We start from the raw sequence: 23,389 nt of genomic DNA, 5'->3' as shown, positions 1-23,389 counted from the left end.
GTCCTATGCGTGTCTACTCGGAAGTAAGTCCCATGATAGTCAATGGGGCTTACTCCCAGGTAAGTGTGGATAGGATGGCAGCCAAACAGCCCAGTCCTATGCGTGTCTACTCGGAAGTAAGTCCCATGATAGTCAATGGGGCTTACTCCCAGGTAAGTGTGGATAGGATGGCAGCCAAACAGCCCAGTCCTATGCGTGTCTACTCGGAAGTAAGCCCCATTATGGTCAATGGGGTTACTCCCAGGCGAGCGTGGCGAGGACTGCGGCCTCAGCCTCGCTGTGTCCACAGGGGCCCCGATCCCAGGCCTCCCTCCCAGGCTGCCGGGCAAGGAGCCTGACAGCCAAACTGCGCATGCGCGACTTGTCTCGCGACCTTTCTCTCCTCGGCGGCGCGGCCATTGTGACTTGCGGGGCGGGGCGAACGGCAGGCCCCGCCCCCCCGCGCGGTGTCGGGCGCAGACCTGGCTGGACGGAGGCGCCATTTTGCGCTGTTGCCGTTGCCACCACAGGCTGGTAGGGAAGCCGGTGCGGTACAGTGCAGAAGGCCGGAGCTCCGCGCGCCTCTCCGGGACCGCCGCTTGTCTGAGCCTCGCTGGCTGGAAAGGCGCCGACATGAGCGACGTGGAGGAGAACAACTTCGAGGGCAGGGTGAGTGGCGGCCTGCGGCTCTCCGGCCTGGCTCTCTGCGCTGAAGCGCCGGCCGAGGGGCACGTCGGCCTCCCTGCCGGCGCCAGGCGGGCGGGCGAGTCGCGAAGACGGTGCCTGCGCTTGAGGTGGGCCCTTCCTTCCCCCCAGATCTCCCAGGAGCCTCGGACTGGGCTGCCCCCCCACTCCCATGCTTACCTGGGAGTAAGCGCCACTGGCTACAGTGGGGCTTACTTCTGAGTAGGCATGCCCAGGACTGGGCTCTGGGGCCACAATCCTGTCCATACTTACCTGGGAGTAAGTCCCAATGACTATAATGGGACTTACTTCTGAGTAGACAGGCATAGGATTGAGCTGGTAGGTGGCAATGCTGTCCATATTTACCTGGGAGTAAACCCCATTGACTGTAATGGTTCTTAATTCTGAGTAGACATGCATAAGATTGGGCTCTTATGCCACAATCCTTTCCATACGTGCCTGGGAGTAAATCCCACTGACTATCATGGGACTTACTTCTGAGTAGGCATGCCTAGGACTGGGCTCCTAGGCTGCAATCCTATCCACACTTACTTGGGAGTAAGCCCCAATGACTACAGTGAGACTTACTTCTGAGTAGGCATGTCTAGGACTGGGCTCTTAGGCTGCAATCCTATCCACCCTTGCCTGGGAGTAAGCTCCATTGACTATAATGGGACTTACTTCCGAGTAGACACACATAGGACTGGGCTGTTAAAGACTTGGGCTGCTTTTGCTCCCTTAGGTCCTCATTCCCTAGTTCCTGGCTTCTCCATAGTAAGTGGCTTTCAAAGGTTCTCCTGGGTCCCATATCTCTGAGGACTACAAACCTATTCCCTCTTCTCTCTCCTTGCCCTGCAGTATTCATCAAAGTGGGTGCATCTATAAACCACCTTTATAACTGTTCCCAAGTAATATATACATATTCTTAATATGTGTTGGGGAACGATCTTGGATGGTCAGTGTAGGTTGGGGGAATAGGGCAAGCAAGAGTAGAAACGCTCTTCCTTCCCCCCCCCCCAAGACCTTATACAATCCTATCTATGTTTTCCTGGGAGTAAGCCCCATTGATTATAATGGCATATGCATAGGATTTGGCTCTTATTCCCTTGAGGAAGCTGGTGGTGGGACCCCAGAAAGGACAACTGAGGTTTTCTCATGGGAGCGCTTTTTGTTTAGTCACAGAAGAAGCCAAAATCAATTTTTTGCTCTGTGTAAGGCATTAAAAGGTATGGCGGACAGGCAGACATTTTTCTCTGTACTGTATACCTTAGCAACGGTGAAAGAGGGAGAGAGATTGTTTGACACAATTCCAGTGCATAGACTTCTACAATAGAAGCTCTATCTGAGTCTTACCCTGCCCTGTCTTGGCCTTTTCAGTTTTGGTTATTTTCAGGAAATAAAAAGTTTCTCTTCAGCGCTTCACTTGCAGGAGAATTTGAGTACCTCTTGGGTGGATCCATGGAAGTACAGTATGTGTTAAATAGTGCTGGTGTTTGTTGCCTGAGGAAAGTGCATCTTAGGTTTAGTTTTATTTACTAGGTCTTTTTTCCTCCATGTCTTAATTTCTGTCTTGCTGAAGGAGTTTAAGAGAATATTTCTTCCCTCCCATGTCAAATAAGAATTAGCGTGGAAAAATTAGGAAATATGAATTCGCGTGTGGGCAGTAGTTCACAAATTGAGCTGTGGCTCCCTGGGGAGCCGTGGAAACCAGCCAGGGGACACACAGAATCCTCATGCCTCCCTACACAATGTACTGTATAGGATGGGGGAGCTGTGGCCAAGAACCAGTTTAAAAAGTTTGGGAACCACTGAGCTAGGGGAAATACTTTCCTCCTGATACTGCTGGACTTAGTAGTTTTTGGCACTGTATAGAATAGTCTGTTAAACCAAACTGAACTAGTTTGTGTCCATACTGATGCTTAGATAAAAGGTTTCCAGTCTGACTGCATTCAAAATGGAATGCAGTGGTCAGGTCAGTGGGAAACTAGCCCAGTGTTGCTGCAAACCTCCTGTGTTCCACAAGGCTCCGAGTTCTCTCCTGTGCTTAACAGCAATAATGAACTAGAGGGAGAGAAGGTCCAATACCATCCATTTTGTAGTGTCTACAAGTTGCTATCTTACTGCTGGACTGTGGTCTGAAAGTTGTGTACACATGGGTAAGACTACACCAGGGGTTCCCAGACTGGGGCAAAATGATTTGCCAGGCAGGGAAGCCCTGTCTCATTCCCCCTCCCTTCCTAAAGGGGATAGGCAGCAGTGCGATCACACTGCTGCTGAGGACAGAGGATTCTTTCTACTTACCACAGCTAGCACTGGCCTCTGGGAAGTTCAGAAAGCCCTGCAGACCCCTTGCAGGGCTCTCCACCTCTCAGGGAAGCTAAAAATAGCAATAGTGACTCACTTCTGGTTTGCAGTCATGAAACCGAAAGTGAGTTGCGATCACTATTTTTAGCAGTCCTGAGGTGTGGGGAGCCTGCAGAAGGCCCAGCAGACTCCTTGCACCCCATAGAGGCTAGTACTGGCTGTGGTAAGTTAAAAAAAAACCTTCTGTCCTTTGTGACAGCAGGATCATAGAGATTGTGTCACTGCAATTCCCCCACCCCCACAAAGACGTAGAGCGGTTACTGAACTCCCAGAGAGTTTGGTAACGGTTGGACTGGAGCAACTGAACATTAGTGCAAAAAAGACAGGGGCCATTGTTGGGCATCTGTCTTGTTTGCACAAATACAAAAACAAAACTCTCAGGTCAGTGCTGGAATCCATGGGAGCTGGTGTTATAGGCTCTTTCTGGCCTGGGCACCCCTTTTTACGGCAAACTAATCTGAAAACAGATTACACCAAAGTAAAAATTAAGTAGTTGTTGCCAAAAACATTTATTTATTTCTTAGTTTTGTATTCCGCCTTTCTCCCCAAAGGACACCCAAGGTGGCTATAAGGGCCATATTCTTTGAAAACCTGCTGACATAGAACCATCTTCACTACTTACCTAAATGAAGTGGCATACCTCCCTTGAGAGGCTATTCCAAACTTGTGGTGGCACAACTGAAGGGACTTTACCTTTGAATACTTGCCTGCTATATATCTGATAGTGGAGGGACCCAAGGAAGTGGAACAAAACTTCAAGCAATTCCTAAGATGCTTTGGACCCAGGTTGTTTAGGGCTATAAACATTAAGGCTGCAATCCTGCACATACTTCCCTGAGAGTAAGCCTCATTGAACACTGTGGGAGTTGCGTCTCAGCAGATATGCATGAGGTTGTGCTGTACAACCACCACCTTTGCATTGAGTTCAGAAATAACTTTGTAACCACTGCAGCTGCTAAAAGATGAATGTGATCTGATCTACTGGCTCCATTCAGAATTCTTGCAGGCACATTCTGAACAAATTGATGCTCTCAGCCTTCCTTAAAAGGGAAGCTCGGTGGAGAGTATATTACAGGAGTCTAAACTGGAGGAGACTAGAGCATAAGTGACTTGTGCCTGTTTAAGCATGGTAGTTTTCACCTCATCCATGTAGCACTTAAGCGTGGGGTGTTGCTAGATGCAACTCCAGTGCTACAACTGGATAAGCAGGTATTGTCAAGGGCATTTTTCCCAGCTACAGGGCAAAGAAAGCTATGACTATGAGAGGCACAGCACATCATCAAGGAAAGGAGAGAGAACACACACACAGAGTCAAAAATAGTTAGAGCAGTGTTTCTCAGACTGTGGGTCGGGACCCACTAGGTGGGTTGTGAGCCAATTTCAGGTGAGTCCCCATTCATTTCAATATTTTATTTTTGATAAATTTTGATGCTCCCATGGTATGTGACTGCATTTGGGGAAATGTTGCAGGCTACTATGTATATTTTAACAATGATAGTCAATGGGACTGACTCCTGGTTAAGTGTGGGTAGGATTGCAGCCTAGGATAGTTAAAAATGTTCCTGCTTGAAGATGTCACTTCCGGTCATGACATCACTTCCAGTGGGTCCAGACAGATTCTCATTCTAAAAAGTGGGTTCTGGTGCTAAATGTGTGAGAACCACTGAGTTAGAGAATACCTGCATGAACAGATGATCTGCAGCTTCCTCTGGTAAATCAGAAGAAAGGGAACGCAAGACCTTCCACAGGAAGGGGCCCCATGATGACTCTTGTGACCATGGGTTGTAGCTTTGGTAGATTGCAGTGTTTTTTATTTTATGGAAATATTAGTCTTGTGTATTTATATTATGTAATTTTATTTAAAAGTTGCTATTTAAAATATTTTTATGTGAATGCTTTTTAGTTTGGGAAGAATGGTATACCGATATCTAACTTGGAACCCCAGTTGTAAACACAGCCTGTGAAAGTACCTTGCTATGTCAGTAGAACATCCAAGGGAAAAAATAAATATATTTTGGGGCCTTATCTTCACTTTTTAATGCCTCAGGTTTCAAAGTCTGTAGTAAAGGTGATTAGAATAAAATATCTTACTTTTTATTTATATTAAACTTAAATAATCTTACACAGGCTTGCAAATAAGTCCTACAAAATACACTAGCCCACATAACATCTGCATTAGTAGTTTACAGTTTAGAAAAGAACCAGCTTCTATAAAACTTCCTTATTTGGTTTGCTGGAGGAGGCAATTCTGGCTTGCCAGAAACTTTTGGGTCAGGGGTCTGAGTTGAGACTTTGAACACAGATAGTTGCTCAGATTGAAGCTCAACTTTCCATGTACCGGAAGATGCTGGTTCTTCTTTTAATATTCCAGTAGAGGTTACTGTATTTGATAACCATTAATATTTCTGAATCTTCTGCCTTAATTTTTTTTCAAATTGTAGTAATCTAAAACTTGCCCATAGCCTTCTCTATAATGAAAAATTTGTAACAGGAAACATTCTTAATGCCTCAAATTGGGGCTAGTATTTTTCCCTGAGGCAGCAAAAACCGTGTCATCCCTGCAAATATGTGAAAACTTCAATCCTGGACATGTGTTGTAAAGCACAATTACCCAATATTATCATTTCCAGCAAGTCTGATTGATAATTTAGTATGCTGGTGGTAGGAGGGAGAAATTCATGAATAATATTGTGTCTGGGTCCTATATAGTGTGTATAAGAAAGAACAGTTCTAGGTATCTGAATGTTTAATACTTAGAAATTTGACCATCTATAGGCCTTTATAGGAACTGTATCCAAATAAATGAGAAACAACTATCACTTAAAAATATTTTTAGGCCTTTTTTGCCCTGTTAACTCTTATGGAGTTGCATTTTAGATATTAGTTTTTCAGAGTACACTGTAGAATTAAAAATCATTGTCATGCAATATATGAACCTATTATTATTAACAGTATTTATATACCACTTTTCAACAAAAGTTCACAAAGTGGTTTACAGAGAAAAATCAAATAACTAATGGCTCCCTGTCCCAAAAGGGCTCACAATCTAAGAGATACAAAACACTAACAGACAGCCCCTAGAAAAGACACTGCTGGGGTGAGGGCCAGTTACCCTCCCCCTGCTAAATAAAAGAGGAGCACCCACTCAAAACCATATGGTTTAGAAACCATAGTACTGGTTGAGCCTCGTTATTTGCATGGGTTCCTTCCAAGCACTCAAAACTGCACTATAGCAAATCAATTTAAAAAACAAAGTTTCTTTGCTCAGGTGATTTAAAAACAGCCTTGCTGGCCTTTGTGATGTAAGATAAGAGTCATTAAGAAGACAATCCATCAGTCAGTCCTCCTCCAAGAGCTTAGAAAGGCGCTTCACTCAGCCCCTCCCTTCACCAATGCAAAGTGATCACCTTTCTTTCACTGCTCAGGGGGAAGGGAGGGGTCACCTAGAGAGAGAAGGATTGATGGACTGTCAGCCAGCTGCCCCCCCCTCTCATTAAGGAGGCTATTGTTAAAGGACTGTTTAGGTTTTTAAACTGATTTTAAAGGGATGCCTTTTTCCCCTTCTCCAGGGTTCAGTGCATTCCTTCTCATTTGCAGTAGCCATTCATGTTGAGTCAAATCCATGTATAACAAGGCTAGATCTGTAGTGGTTTTATTGTTGTTGTTGTTATACTTTTTACCCCGCCTTTCTTCCCGAAGGGACTCAAGGCAACTAATTTAAGGGGAGGGTTTTAAAAAAATTTTCTGCTGGTTGAGCTGTTCAGTATACTTAAGGAAAGCATGCATTTTCATATCTAAGTAAAACAGGCGAGTGTTCATTGCCGGACATGCATCTGTAGCCATTTCACTGACTACTGCTTTACTTACCTATTCAGAACATGTGAAAGAAAAATACTGCCATTAGTACTAAAAATAAGTAGGAATGCTTAAACTGCTTGCCCCAGGAGCAAAACACCTCCGGTTGCCCAGGGCTTGATTCTTTGATCTTGGCATTGTACTTAAAGTGCTGTTTATGGCCTGAGACAAATATGTACATTTGAATTTGTCTCATCTTTTCAATTACCTTTAAAATTGGCTACTGTAACTATTTTTGATACTGCATGAATGGTTGTGTTGTAGAAGCAAAATTAAAGAGGTTCACTAGAGCCATTTAGTTATTTGATTTTTCTCTGTAAACCGCTTTGTGAACTTTTAGTTGAAAAGCGGTATATAAATACTGTTGTTGTTGTTGTCATGGCAGATGTAGTGCTAGCTCAGCTATTAGGGCAGCAGACTCCATACTGGAGACCACTATGCACCAAAAACAACCTCTCCTGTGTGTCCGGAGCTTACCATTCTGCAGGGAAGGATGCCGTTGTTGCCACCAATCTCCCCCTATGTTTGCTCCACCCAGCCGTGTCTGCCAGGAAATCCATGTGCACGGCCTGCTGAGTCAGCAGAATACAGAAGCGACTGGATGGAGTGAACATGGGGGGAGATTGGCAGAGACAATGGCAGCCTCCCCTGTGGAACGGTAAGCTCTGTTCACACGCAGGAGGAGTTAGCAAGGATGCCAGATCCAGGCCGTGGGCTGCGGTTTGGAGTACCCTGATCCAGGATATAGGATAATGCACCAACTGTGCTCAGTCTCACAAGTTGCCACTTGCCTCTTTTCTGGGGGTTTAGACATTAACCATAATTAAAACAAAGTAGTATGTTAATCATGACCATAATAGGTTTTGGAACCTAGGACTCCTGAGCTTGTGTTCTTCTGAGAACATAGAAAATACTTGATTGCTAAGTACCTAAGTGCTAGGTGGTTATCTCTTTCACTGATTTGCACCAGAACAAGTTGTTTAGAGTTGATGGTATCTTAATTAATTTTATTGGGCTTTTAGACAATAAAGTCACTGTTTTGTGGCATTCCTTGGGGGAAAAAAATGTTTGACAGTTTCTGCCTTATTCAACCTCTGAACAGTCCTTTTAGGTTGAATGGTGGTGAACTGCTCAAAGAAACAGTAAGTTTCATGGTTCAGTAGGAATTTGAACTTAGAAGGATTCAGACAAGAAATCTGTTTTCAGTGCTAGGATTCAGCCTTTTAATAGCCCCATGTGTTCACTCACTTGCTTTAACTATATAGTGTGTGTGTTGAGTAAGAAAATCTAAGATTTTCAGTTAATTGCCTTACTTAATTTATTATTGGAGTCGCAATTTAAAAAAAATCTTAGACCCAGTCTAATAAAGGATTGAAAGATTTCATCAACACTAGTTCTGTCTAGTCAAAGATATTCAGAGTAAAATAAAGTTTACGGCAAACCCTCAGTTTTACAGACTTTTGAAATAAAGGACATTGTCTACTTCAGTGGTTCCCAAACTTTTTAGCACCGGGACCCACTTCTTAAAATGACATTCTATGCGACCCATCTAGCTTTACGAGCCTAAAAAAAACACAATTTCACTTTATCAGCTTTTCAAGCCTCTTGTTTTTATCCTTTTGAGTATGTTGAGGGGTGGCACCTTCTGGACCATTTGTTGAGCTTAACATTCATCAGATTCAGACCATTCTGGTGGCCAACTGGCTTCAATAAGAACCCAGGCATGTTTGCCTACTTGCAGGTAAACACTCCTCCCATTAGTCCATCACATTGAGGGATCACTATATTTGTGGGCCCTCTGCATAGAATTTATTCAAGTAAATTGTAGTCTGCTTTATGGTAATCATTGAGAATTGTTGGTATAAATGCAACCTTAAACTGCATATTTAAGGATAACCTTTGCAACTAAAATGGTTAATGAAGAAAGTGGAATCTTTCACAGTGTTACGGATTATGTAGCTGGCAGTGGTTATGTTTTAAAAGGAGTGGTCACCTCACTGATGTTCTAACCCAAAACTGTGTATACTATATTATACCTTTTTTAGGTACACAATTTGTAAAACTGAATGACTTTTCAGGTATTCCAGTGGAATTATGTAGTTGTTCTTCTAAGTTTATTAAACTTGTTTTTCTCAGGTTCCAAACTACCCCAGCGATTCAGCACACTAAATATAGTATTTTAGTCTCTCTAATATTTTGCCCTTTTCTTAATGTTAGTGTGGTCCTTAACTTGGTGGTCATCCTGGTGTCTTTCCCTCCCTGAGTCCTTTACGGCCTTCAGGAGAGTAGTCTCATATTTTGTTGGGATTTGGACAGGTCACCAGAAAAAGATTGATTAATGGTGCCATTCTTGAAGTTACATTTATGGAATTCTGAATATTAGACTACAGGGAGTCAAGATTCAATTATAACTCTCCTGTGCTATGGTGATAGTGAACCCTGTGGGTAGTGGTCTTGGTTTTGCTTGGGAAAATGATAATGGAGCAGCTTGAGTCAAGGGTACTCAGTCAGGGGAGTGGGCTTTCTTGGGTTAGCATGTCATGTGAGGTACCCACAATCTTTTATATCTAGTAATCCCTGTGGTCTGTCATGCTTTCTTGCTTTTCAGTTTCTTTATTTTTTTCTACCCACCTGTTTTTTTTCAAAGTAAAATTTTCTTTGAGAAGCACATTTGCACTTGATAATTGTAAGAAAGCACAGAGAAGCTCTTAAAATTTGAGTGTCAAAAAAGGCCACTAAGAGGGCTTCCAGATGTTTGAATGAAACAGCTCAGTATGCCTTTCGAGCATTACACAGCATAGTCATTTGCAAGAAGAGAAACACGGTATGAAAGAGGTATGGGAAAGTGGGACTCAAATGGAAAAATACTGTATAAACTGGTTGGAATAAGAAATGGTCCCATAGCCAACAGTAATAGAACTGAAGGAGAAATGGCATTTGACAAAAGAAATATGACTGTCTGTGTTTGTTGGCGAGAAGGGTACAAAATTGGAATGATTTTCAACAGAGGAGCACTAGAAAAAAACTGTAATTCATATTGTATGAATAATGAAGATTCAGGTTTATCAAGGTCTAGACCTTTGTGTAAAATTGCTTTGAGAGAAGATCTTGGTCAGTTCCATAATTTGCTTATTCTCCCTGATTACCTCATGTAAATACGGCACCACATCTCTGTTGCTTTGTTTGAAGCATCAGCTGCTATGACTTGAAGGATTTCAGAATAACAGTCTCTGTCTTGAAGCTATTTGCACAAATGTTGTGCTGTTGGAGCTAACTTTTGTTACCAAAACCTTACTTTGGCTTTGTGTCTATCTCACTGTGCAAGTGCTTCATAGTTCTGGGGAGAATGGTAATGTTTAGAAATAAGCTCATACATTTGAATATTCAGACTAAACTTAGCATCTGTATCCTAGCTTTAAAGACATACATCTAGTTCCATGCCCTAAAGGTGAGCTTTGGGCTTATCTGTCTTGAGCAGCTGTCTCCTGTGCTGCATGGCAAACTACTTTTGAAATTGGGAGACTTAAAAGCACTTTGTGATATGGCATAGCAGTATGCTGCTCGAAGGGAAAGGTCAGGTACTCAGTTGGGTGTGCTCTTTGGGTCCTGGCCTCTAAGTGTGTGGTGTGTGTCGTTTGCCTTCAAGCACCCTAAATACTTAAGGTAACACTTAAGTGTGTCTGTGTGTGTGTGTGTGTGTCTTACAGAAATGAAAAGCAACAAGTTAGAAAGGGAAGCAGAATAGATGTAGAAAATTTAAGAAATGCTGCTAGGAAATCAGTGGCCTCATTATTAGAGCCTATATGATTACACGTTAAAATTTAATTGTTTTTATAAACTAGTTATTTGCACTTTACCTGCTGGCTATTCCATTCTGGTAGATAAAATTCTGAAACTCCAGCAGAGTTTTATAATCCCCACATGCTTAAATATACTAAATGTTCTTTTTCCATTAAGGTTAATGTTCGTGAAGAAATGGAAGAGTTTTTTCCAAGAATGTGGAAGATAAATCAAGATAAACGAAGGCTAATGAAAAGTATTAAAGATCAGAAAATTAAAATTGAATGGGGGAAAAAATTGAACAGAAGATTGGTCAGATAGAAGCACTTGAATTTTTTAAGGCTATAATGAATTGTTTGAATTGGGGAAGAATACACGAAGTATGAAAAATGAAAAACTCAATGAAGAATGAAGAAAAGTAGAAAGCAAGAGTGAAGTAGAATTAAAAGAATCTGGAAGAATGAATGGGTCCTAGGTTAAGTAAATGTATGGTTTATGTTCCAGTGTCTGTATGATCAAGTTGTAGATGAATTTGCATGATTACTTAGTTAATAGAGCATTGGTCATCTGGTTCAAGTAGGGAACTATTTGAGGAAATCGCACAATGTTAATAGTGGGTTAAAAAGAAATTTGTCTTAGAGGGTACTGCCTAACCGTTTGTTTTTCAGGCACAATCAATAAAATATAGTTACTTTTAATATAAGAAGGTAGGCATTTGTGCAACCAGTGCCACTTGTAATACTGTTTGTTTTGTTAGGAGTCACGCTCCCAGTCAAAATCTCCGGCTGGGAGCCCTGCTCGTGTAAAATCTGAGAGCAGGTCAGGATCTCGGAGCCCATCAAGAGCTTCTAAACATTCTGAATCACGCTCTCGATCAAGATCAAAATCCAGGTATGTATACATGAATTTTTAAGAGTTGCTCAGTTGTTTCCTTATTTGGCATAAATCTTGTGTGTTAGGTCTTTGAGCTCTAGGTAAGAGGCTTCTGGAAGGGATTTTGAGCTGGACATTTTAAGTTCTTAAATGGGTAGTTGCAAAGTGTCAGATCTTGAGTGGCCTTTTGCCTCTCCACCATCTATCTACTGAAATATCCTCTTGCGAGTTAGGCTTCTAGTTGTGTCGCTTGGCTGTAGTTCTGAGATTTGTTAAAATTTAAACTTGCAAAAGTGAGTGGAGTATACCAAAATACTTGCTGATATTTATCATCTTCAATATGAAATTCATAGCATTCAGAACTCTGATTTAGCTGCAAATGTAAAAAGCAGTTAAACTTTGCTTAAAAAGCAAAGTTAAACTGAAACTTTGGTTTCAGTTCATTGGTATTTGATTATCTTTTTCTTTTCCCATTTGGTGATTCAATGATTGGCTAGGATACTTCTATGCAGAATAATACCATGTATCCAAAAAAGATGTATCATAGATTACCTTTCTCTTGTGGAAAGACTCCATGTTCCAGAAGGAGGTCTCATTCTGCAGGAAGAAGGAAACCTGTGGGTTCAACCCCACCCCTGAACTTGCACCATAAACCAAAGAATAAGTCATACAGAAGGATAAAAACTAGAAAATTATTCATACAATAATTATTATTGTATGAATTAAGTGGGCACTTTAAGTGCCCAATTACTGAACCACTTGTTTTGAACTGATTGACATTACTTGTGCAGAATGGTTCGAGTCAGATTCATCATCACTGGCTCACTGACTAATCCTCTCTGCAATAGTTTTTGGATTCAAATTCAGTATGGTCTCTAATAAGTCGCCTTCCCTAACTGGTCAAGTTTGTAGTTTTCTCACCATACATAACACATCATATAAAGGGTAGGGAAATGTATCTAACTACCCCATCTTTCCGGTAGTGAAATTTCCCCAACATAACATTCCACTGGATCTCTAGTTCACTATATTCTGGGTTGAAGTGTTTTCTTAACGGTATCAACTTTTGTAATTGGTTTCTTTAGACTATACATATACTATACTTCTGCTAACAATTATCTATATGAATGAGTGAGGGCCTTAAGTGTGTGTGCCCTTACTTTCTGTATTGAAGAATATTGAAAATGATATTTTTGACAACTTGCAAAATATACAGGAATCCCCCAGTATCTGCAGGGGATATGTTCTGCTGCCTGCAGGTACTGGAAGCTGCTGATATGAGGGAGCTCTATATGTATAGACAAGTATTCTGTGCCAGTTACTTCCTGTTTTCTTTTTTACCAAGCAGGCATGTTTTTTTTTTGCTTTTATAGACGCTAGAACACATCAAGCAGGCAGGCAGGCTGCCTGCTAGAGACAGAGACATTAACATGCTAGGGGGAGAGAAGCAGGAGGCTTCCTGGTTCATGTTAACATTCTGACCGTGTCCCTCTAGCATACTGACTCCCTGCCTGCTTGCCGCATTCCTGTTCTAGCATATATAAAAGCAAGGGACATGCTTACTTTGCAATAAAGAAAATAGAAGGTTTGGGGGGGGGGGGCAGAGAACCATACATAACTGAATCTTCAGGTATGGGAGAGATGCCTCTATAATTGGGAAAACTCTGAGGTGAACTTATCAAGTATAAATTATTTATACTTTTGTGAAAATGTTTCAGAAGTATATGCAATAACAGTAACATTAAATGTACATTTTTGTAAACTGAAAAACTAACTTCGATCATCAATCACACATATAACCAAAATGCTTATCATTTGAAGGTCCAGATCCAGAAGGCATTCTCACAGGCGTTACACTCGCTCTAGATCCCACTCTCATAGGAGACGATCACGAAGCAGATCATATACTCCAGAGTATCGCCGTCGCAGAAGTCGCAGTCACTCTCCTATGTCCAATCGAAGAAGGCACACTGGCAGCCGAGTATGTAGTGTAAGATTGTCTATAATTTTTTTCTAAATTCTATGGAAATGTATACCCTAACAGAAGCTAGTCTAAGGAATGTATGAAACACTAACTTCTTTGTGTTGGATTGGTATAGCACCCACACCTTGCAGGTTTCTGTGCTCAAGGATACAAGAGAAGACTTGCCAGGTATGAATAGCATTCACCCCAGCACCTGCACCAGCAAATTGACAGTCTGAGTGATCTACAGTCCTTTCTCAACCATGGGAAGGAGGGACAACATGGCCTACTTGGCCATGGTTTCACCCTGTCTCATTTTCAGTGGGAATGGGACAGAAAACAGCTGGCACTGGCTAGCTTTGGAAGAGAAGGGGCTGCGAACTGAGAGCAGATGTTGAGGTAACTGGTACTTATTTGCAAGGCCTGTAGAAATAGCTTTAATACAGTGGCTTTCAATAAGATATACAGTTGTTGGTATGTTGAGTTTACCATGAGAGATGGAACAGAAATCCTTACTTGAGTCTGAACCTTGTTGGATGGTAGGAGAAGGATTTCAGTGTGCCCATGGTGGTCAGCCCAACATATTCATTAAACCATCTGTAGGGATCAGAATTTTTCTAGTACAGGCCTTTGTACCCACACTTTCTCTTGGTCTGTGTCGACTAGAGTGCTTCTGATTATTATTTGTTGTTTGAAACACTATACGAAGAGCATTTAATATATGACATCAATCTTAAATTTTATTTAAAAACTACAGAAACCCTGTAGATTATAGCTAGATTATAACACCAGGGGTGGTTTACGGTTGGTTCCCAACTTTTGTAAGAGTTCTGTCTTGGACAACCTTACGCAAATTGATTTTTTTACATAAGTTGGAATCAGTCCACCTTATATGCACCTTTCCTCTGTGCACATTCTTAAAGCAGGAAGTGCCATAGTACAGGCATGCCCAGTGTCCACAGGAGTTCAGTGAAATTTGTACTTGCATCCCCCTATACTTTTTCTCCATAGGTAAGTCAGGAGGCATTCTCATAGGGTCCATGACAGGCTGAACCTGTTTCTGAGTTGTAAAGCAGAGAGACAAACAGGAAGGGTCATGAGAACTCGATTGTTGGGAAACTTCAGAGTTTGGCATGTAAATTCAGCCAAGCTCTCCTTCCACATGGGCTACTTCCCTGGGCTCACCATCTTCCCTTATCTTCAGGGAAGGTGAGCTGAAACCTTTACCCTCTTGCCCACTAGCAGCCTTAGCAGCCGCCGCCAAAATTTTAAAGGCCCTTCTGCAACTTGTGCAGTCTCTGTGAGCCAGTCCCCCCCCCAAAAGTCCATCTCTATTACTGTCTTTAATGCAGAGCCACTCAGATTGTCCCCAAGTGGCTTCTGTTGCCACTGGTTGTCTTGGTGGAGGCATTGGGGACAGCCTGCTTCTCATGGGATGAGAGTGGCAAGCCTAGGCAGCTCCTTTGCAAAGCTTACATAAAGTCAAATTTACACGTCAAGGCTTCCCTAATAGAATACTTGCTGTATAATATTTCTGGTTTTGATAATTTGAAACTTTAGAAATTGTGTAATTGCTTCAGGAAAGTTGCCATCTGTCCTGTAAATCTAGGAGTTGCTTTAAAGATCTAGAGATCTTTAAAATTTTATGTGGTTTTTATTGGTTTTATATATCTTGCCCTATATGGGTAAGATGCTTATACCCTTAAAACTGCTTTAGTTGCTGTTGTATCCACTTTGCAGCATTTTAAGGCTATAAGTACTGTGATTCCACACTTGAGCTGCTTTAGGAGTAGGATAGAATTTGTGTCAGATCCTTTCTGCTTTTCTGAAGAGAGCACTTGTACTTAGGTGGTGGTATGAGGTATCCATTGTGTGCCTGATGAGACTTCCCTTTCTTGCAGGGACCACAGAAGATGGAGGCTCTGTGGGGTTAAGACACTAATCTGCTCGCCATCTTCACACTTTTTAACGTATTTGCTAGTTCTCTTAAGATCCTTAGTAAATTAATGAGATCTCATTGCTGACTGATAGAAAGGAATTGTCTCTGATTTTTCTCTTCCATTCAGCTGCCTAAACATACAGCTTCTAGACAGTTTTGAAACCAGATTTCTATTTTTTTCCAGCTTTCATTAGATGGAATATATATGTTCAGCAATTGTAGAATGAACTATAATGACATCCACAGAATGCAACATTTGGCCTGATTTCAAAAGAACTGCTTGAACGCTTGTTGCCATATGGTCTAGCTGCCACAGCATCCTAAAAGCCTGAGCCAACATAACTCAGTGGGATTATCTAACCCGTGGCTAGTTGGACCTTTTTACTGTAATTCGCTTCACGGCAGACTTCCCCCATCCAGATCTCTATGATCAGCTTAATTAAGCAGGATCTTATCAATCCCCTCTCTTCTCCAGATGAGAATTTACCCCAGTGGTAGAGTAGCATACATATTTCTTTTTCTTCTGTGTTATTCAGTGTGCAGTAAGCCAGAGTGTCTGCTTGCCTTTCTGTTCCATCTGAAGGTTTGTGTATGTCGAATGAAATTTCATGACTGTCACTGTTATTGAATACTTTTCTTTGGTTCACTTTTTCAGGCTAATCCAGATCCTAATACATGTCTTGGAGTATTTGGCCTCAGTTTGTATACCACTGAGAGGGATCTTCGTGAAGTCTTCTCCCGATATGGACCTTTGAGTGGTGTCAATGTGGTTTATGATCAACGGACTGGGCGGTCAAGGGGATTTGCTTTTGTTTACTTTGAAAGAATAGATGATTCTAAAGAGGTAAAACATTTTTACGTTTATTTTTAATACTTTTGCAAAGAAAATATAAATGCAGGAACAATTTGGGAGTCTTGTGGCACAATCCTGTGCATGCTTACTCAGAAGTAAGACAAACTGTGTTCATTAGAACTTGATGTCAGATAAGTTTTTATAAGATTGCAGCTGTAGTTATTTAGCTTGTGTGAAGGAGTTCTTGTAATACCTTCTCTGTACAGTTGGATTGAATCTGAAGAGCAAAGGATGAAGATTTATTCTTTTGTGTTACTGGTAAATCACGTTGCTGAGTTTAACTCATCTGAGAGTTATCAGAAAACCTGTGTGAACTCATTGTTTAATTCTACGCATACTTAACTGGGAGTAAGTTCATTTAAACTCAGTGGGGCTTCTAAGTAGACATGCCTAAGATTACCATGCTGGACACGTAATTTGTTGCTGAAATATGTCATTTCTCAGTATGTAAGGTAGTAAATGTAAACTCCCGGTTTTTAAACAAGAGAGTTCTGAAAATTACAAGCTTCTACATGTTGAGCTGGTCTGAACAGTGAAAGCCAGTTTTGTGGCTTATGCCAAGTAATTTAGGATCGTGAAATCAGAAGTATAGGAGACAGTATAGATCTTTCATTAGAGGTGAAGACTTCTGAAGTCCTACCTGGCCAGATGGATACCTAAACCCTCAGTATTGATGGCAGTGGTAGCATCCAGTGGACCATGAGGGGAGGCGTATGGGGGCCCAGGGTAGGTGTATGCCATAGCACCTAAACAACTTGATGCTATCATTGCTCTTTTGGACAGAAGAATGACAGATATGTTTTAGTGTAAATGGAGAAGTCATCTGTGTTGGAAGAAGTTGCTATATGAAACATACATGCTGATAAGTATGAATTTGTTATGACTACCCAGAAAAAAGAGTGAATTTTACTGAAAAGTTTCTTGAAAATGTCAGCTAAGTGTGTAGTGTGAAGGGCAAACAATGTTAAAACAGTGAGTTGTAGTGAGTGGTATTATATACACTTGTGGGTTGACTATACTGAACCAATGCAGACTCAATTCTCCCAATCGCTGACCAAGATCAAGAGATTAGGTGTCAGAATGGCATGTACATTCTGTCATTCTCCTGGTGGCCTTCACCATGTTTAAGGTGCATGTGCTTCAGTCTTAAGCATTGGAAATGCTGGAATTTCCATTGTAATCAGGTATTTCACTGTTGGCATTTGGAAAAGGATAAAAATATTACAGAAATATCACAGTTGGGTCACTTTAAAACTAGCATGGTGATAGTAATATAGGATTTCTGATGAGAACCTATGGTAAACTTAAATTTAATAATGTTCTTTTAATATGTATTGGTAATTGAGAAGATTGGCTTAAGGGTTCCAAATTATATACAGCTAACTATAAAATTTGATCTGATGATAGTACTTCCTGAATGTTTGCTCCTCATTTTGAGCAACACTTGTTTCTAATGTGAATGGGGCTAAATTACAAAAAAGTATTAGCTGATTTGAGTCAATTTTTGAAGCGATTGCTGTAACATTTCACTTGTCCGTATTCTTGATTCTTATGAAGCACTTATGAAACCTGTTTTAAGATTGAGATCAGTTGTCTTGTGTTGGAGTGTCTCTGCAAACTAGCGCGTTTCAAGTTGTAGTGGAATATCTGTATATGAATTGCACTGAGAGGCTATGATCCTTTTGTATTTCATGATTTTTGATTAGTTCTCTATAGTGCAGATGTTTTGAGAGGTGCTTTCAAATTCCTTTTACTGTGTGATGGAAGAAAATCACTAGGTGGCGATATAGCCTACAACTGTTCTGATTAGAGTATAATAAATATGGGATATTCTGGCCTTAATAAATTGAAAATAAAGTGTAAGCAATGGCCACGTGGAGCTTGCTTTTTTTTCTCCTGTATAGTAGTTTATGCCCTAAATTCTGGATTAATTGAATTTTTAAAAACTTTTATTTTATTTTACTATTTGTGCTAAATCATTTTTATGCAAATAGAAACATAAGAATTGCTATAAAAGTGCAAGCTCTTCTCCTAGTGCTTGCATAAGCATGTGGAATAGCACTTAAAACAGTTTTCTGTCAGCTTGCAATTCCTGGATCCAAGCATAAGCATTCGTATGACTAAGGTGTTACATTAATAGGTAATACAGAGGATAATGTGGTTTGTTAAGTGTAATTCCTTAATTTAATCTAGAATTCAGATAATTATATGTAAAACAGTATTAGGTACAAAAAAGAAGATACTTGTATTGCTAAACAGTTGTTAGCAGCCAAAAATTCCCCCCAAAGGGAATGAGAATTGGGTGTATTTCTGTAAAGGTGCTTCTAGCTTCTTAAAACTAATTGTAGGTCTTGATGTTTCTAGTTTGCATGATTTCAAATAGGACCAACATATGCAGTGAATTGATACCAAGTGTAGATAATGGGGAAGTGTGTGTTTGAGAGAGAGATAGAGATAGTGCCTGGTGTAGGTTCAGCCTGTTAATGTATTGGTTGAGCAAGTTGCATATGTAGTAAGTGGAGAAGATCATAAAATGGCGGGTTCAGGCCACAGGACTTCATAATTATTACGTTCTGCTGGAATAGGTCCTTGTAAGTGAAATAACAGGAGACAGCATGAAATGGCAACCAAGTTGCAGTAACCCAGCTATGTACACCCTGCAGGAAGCCATGTGGCTGTGTGCTTCAAATCAGCCCTATCTCCTGTTACTCTGACCAGAGCAAGCCTTGTAAGGATTTAATTTATTTCAGTAAGAATTGCTGTTTACCTTTTTGGTTGGCTTAAATTATGTGTGCCATGGAGGCATTAGTTTCTTTCTTAGCGGAGTGGTGAATTGAAAGGGGATCACATTTCACTAGGTTGAGTGCCCCAGGACAGGGAAGATGTGTTAATCCTGCCTGCTGGAGAGGAGATGGCCCATTCTGATTAGCAAGTTACTAATAACTACAGATAAGCTGATTCACTTTGACAATCAATACTGATTTCTCCTTACTAGAACTAAAGTGTGTCTACCTTTTTTGCAGGCAATGGAACATGCAAATGGAATGGAGCTGGATGGCAGGAGGATCCGGGTGGATTACTCTATCACAAAGAGAGCTCACACACCCACCCCAGGCATTTACATGGGCAGGCCAACCCAGTAAGGAGTTTATTGGCTTCATTTGGGGAATAAAATTTTTGATGCTGATTCAGTTGATCTGACCTCTAAGCATGTTTTTAATTTTTATATACACATACCCTGGGTTTTCTTTCTGAAAGAATACTCAATGTGGCTAGTAACTAAAGTAACAACAATATTAAAACAATAAATATAAATAGCAGTTAGTCTATAAATAGAAAATAAAAATTCTAATAGCATAACAAAAACAAGAAATGATATATACGGTCGTGCACCAGTTAACGACAGGGATCGGGATCGCAATCCCTGTCACCATGCGGTGCTTGACACAGTTCTGAACCCTCTGCAGGGAAGGGGATGCTCTGCTCCCCTCCCCTCTGGAGGGTTGTCTGAGCCTCCCAGTGTCAGCGCACATCTGAACGCTGCCTCTGTGAGGCTCAGACTGAGGGAAATCATGGCTCTTGCATGACTTCCAGTTTCACAGAGGAAGCCGGAAATTGCGTGAGAGGTGCAATTTCCTTCAATCTGAGCCTTGCAGAGGCAGCACTTGGACGCTGAGCTGAGCTCCCCTCGCGTTCAGAGGGTGGGAGTGTGCGCTCCCGACAACCATGTGATCACACGTGGTCGCCGCATTTGCGATCCCAGCGTTAGCCAGTAGGTCGCTAAGGGGCGCACACCTGTACACACAACATACACGCCAAAATTTGACTAGGTAGCTTACCAACAGGAGCCATCATTTGATGCATTGCCTAAGATGGTACCACCCAATAACTCCAGTATTCCTCATATAACTTTCAGTTCAGCACTCAGAACTCCACTAGCGTCTAATGCAGCAGAGGAAAGGCCAAAGATAGCATGCTTCCTCAGCTTATGGGGTGATCCCAATTTCATCCTCAAAAGGCGTTACCACCAAAAAAGAATTGCTATGATATTAGATCCCAATTTCATCCTCAAAAGGCGTTACCACCAAAAAAGAATTGCTATGATATTAGTACTTTCATAAAGTACTAGTAGTGTTAGAATCTCATGTTTTAATCACTGCAGTATTTGAGAAAATGCTTCTGAAAGTACATTCATGTAATAGCTTATGTCTCTAAATGTGAGCTCAGGGGCAGTGACTAGTGTGGGAGTATATGATTGCTGACACTAAATGCATTTGGTTCTTGCCCTGTGCCTTGAGTAGAAGATCTTTTAGGATCGCTGTGTAAGAACAGAATAAAGATTTAGGGTGGCTTTTGGGACAAAATCCTAAATATACCTGCATAATGCTTTTTTTTTTCACCCAAAAGCAGTGGAGGTGGAGGCGGAGGTGGAGGACCTGGCCGCCGTCGTGATTCCTACTACGACAGGGGTTATGACAGAGGATATGACAGATATGAAGAATACGATTACCGTTACAGGTACATGTTGATAATGTGAAACCTCTGGGGAAGCCCTATCTCTAAACAATGTTGCTTTGTATCTTTCAAAGTTTGTCTGTTCATTTAGTGATATCAGGTTGTTTCAGAGAGAATACTTATACCCACATAGGGATCAAACCAAAGACCTGTCTAGTCTGGCTTCTGTATCTGTAGTTCATTTGTAGCCTGCTTTTCAATTTATATGAAATTCCTGAGTGGGTAACAGTGAACAGCACCTCAGTTGACAAAGTCATAAAAGCAGCAGGGTAAAATCAACTTCAAATTACATTTTAAAAAGTGTGAAAAATTACAGTGACATGTAAAAAGAAGGCAGAATAAAACTCCAGCAGTGGATGAAGCAAATTAAAACTAAAAGCCAACCAGTCAGTGTTAATAAAAATACTGGACAGTGATGTATTGCAGTAGTCTATTATATGTATTTATTTTTACACAACTGTAATTACATCACTAATGCTGGAAAGCTAAGGGAAATATTCAGTGTATTGGATAAGTAGTAATGAAGTAAAAAGTTGTGAAGCCAAAATGGAAGAAAATAAACTTTGGAGAAAAGTTTCCTACATGATGCTTATATGGCCAATTATTGCATTTGTGTGCAGATCATGAGGGCCACCTGTAGTTTGACCATGCTCTTAGGCGATGTATTAGCAGCTTTGTAATTGGTATGGGACTGACAAACTAGTTTTGTAAAGACAGGAAAAGAGCATTTATCACTGTTTCATTTAGAACAATATTTCCACATAGCCAACAGCCTAGGACACTGTCTAAAAAGCAACAAAAATATTTGTCTAGCATTCAGATGTGCACACATGTGCACATAACAAAGCTTGGTTTTGTCCATGAGGTCAAATTTGTATGCTTTTCAAACCATTGTACAATTAATGTGTTAAACTCCAAATACCATAGATGTGATATATGATCTAGAAGAATATGTAAATAGCCACTGTGAACAAAAGTACTTTGCTTTTTCTTCCAAGGAGGCGATCACCTTCACCCTACTATAGTCGTTACAGATCACGATCAAGATCTCGTTCCTATAGCCCAAGTAAGTATAAGTGAACCATTTCATATAGAGTGGATATATATTTGTTTAGCATGGTGGAATATCTTGGAATATGGGCAGAAGGGGAATACAAATGGTATACACTGATACTGAGAGGGAGGGTTAAATGAACGTGAAAGTATGCACTGATGGCAATGGTATTCTCTCTTCCTTCCAGGGCGTTACTGAAGAACAGAAGCTAGTTACAGTTGCAAATACAATTTTTAAACAGCAAGTTCTGACCTTAGCTTTTCCTATGGATCCCCTACAGTTTTCTTAAACCTTATTAAAGATCTTTGGTTCATTTAGAATGTTTTTCAATTGAAATATCAGTTTTTCACCTCTTAATGTAATACTCCCAAGTGTAAGCTTTATGTACTTAAATACCTTTAATCAAAACTCAGTAGGAATCCCAAAGTGGATACATTTTGTAAATCATTCTTCCTTTTGTTTTTAAAGTAAGTGAAATTTTTGTTGACTCTAATGGAAAGAGAAGAATTTGTGGGTGTTAAAGCTTGCATGTTGTATTTTAGTAGAAACCTACTATTTGAATAACCTGTTCATTTTTGCCGATTACTTTTTCCAAAAAATGTTGTCCTGTATCTTTGGTTATAGCACAACTTAGTATGTATTCCTAAACAAGTGTGTGTGTGTGTGTGTTTATTGAACTCATTGTAGTAATTGCAACACTACTGGAGGGAATTCTGTGGGGAAAAAATTCTTGTACACTGCAAATTGCACCTCGGTATGTGTCATACTTGATGCTAATGTGGATGACACTTAAAATTTGGTCAGAATATTTTTTAAAGCTGTTTTCTCCAAAAACTGTACTTAATCTAGTTGTTGCCTCCATAATTAAGACACAGAGGTTTGATTGACTGGACATAGTGCTTGTATGATATGCAGTTCACAGCAGTTCCATATGATATTGAAATGATGGTTAAATAGGTTCTTTTGGTAGTATGAACTGAAATTATACTAGACTTTTCTTCTCAAAATAAATTTAAATTCTATCAATACAGCTTTTAAGTATTTAATGCACACACTTAACATTTTACACGTACATTCTAAAGCCTTGGATTTAGAGTTGAGAGGCAGAAAAACATCAACTGTGCTGGTTAAAGTGCTGAAGGCAAGCTGCTTAGTCTGTCATGAAATTAACAAACAATATGGAACTGAAAACCTTGAAATTCAGAATGTAGAAATGGGCATGAGAACCTTTAAGCTCTGATAATATTGGTCTCTGTATTGGTGAAGTGGGCATGTTCAGGCAAACAAGTTTTGGCAGAAAAGTAGCCAGAGAGATTAGGAGAACTGGGGCACATCAGATGAATAGAAATGCATAAGTAGGCTGGAACACATTGATTTATGAGGACAGAAGCTTCCCCTGCTCAAGAAATAAGCAGCAAGGATTGTTGGTTGTGCGTGCATGCTGCCCTCATGCTGTCCACAAGCATCAATATAGGGCAGCCTGCAGGTGAGAGTCCTCAGCTGGCTAGAGCTGGGAGTTAGACTGAAGGC

The 23,389-nt window shown here is 40.7% G+C and overlaps 1 protein-coding gene across 2 annotated transcripts; it reads left to right on the top strand.

Moving 5' to 3' along the window:
- The first annotated feature begins 436 nt into the window (after positions 1–436).
- Positions 437–22,885, top strand: TRA2A (transformer 2 alpha homolog). 2 transcript variants are annotated; one of them, XM_066627106.1, is made up of 8 exons: positions 437–648; positions 11,420–11,553; positions 13,357–13,516; positions 16,093–16,281; positions 19,314–19,429; positions 20,698–20,808; positions 21,804–21,871; positions 22,047–22,885. In XM_066627106.1, exons 1-8 carry the CDS (start codon positions 613–615, stop codon positions 22,055–22,057), a joined length of 825 nt encoding a protein of 274 aa, XP_066483203.1. In that variant the 5' UTR covers positions 437–612; the 3' UTR covers positions 22,058–22,885. The 2 variants fall into 2 exon arrangements, with proteins under 2 accessions (XP_066483203.1, XP_066483202.1); XM_066627105.1 differs by having other exon boundaries at positions 13,357–13,525.
- The last annotated feature ends 504 nt before the right edge of the window (positions 22,886–23,389 follow it).

The sequence above is a fragment of the Tiliqua scincoides genome, chromosome 5 (genome assembly GCF_035046505.1).
Source record: "Tiliqua scincoides isolate rTilSci1 chromosome 5, rTilSci1.hap2, whole genome shotgun sequence".
Taxonomy (NCBI): Eukaryota; Metazoa; Chordata; class Lepidosauria; order Squamata; family Scincidae; genus Tiliqua; species Tiliqua scincoides.
This window is presented reverse-complemented; position numbering and strand designations above follow the sequence as displayed.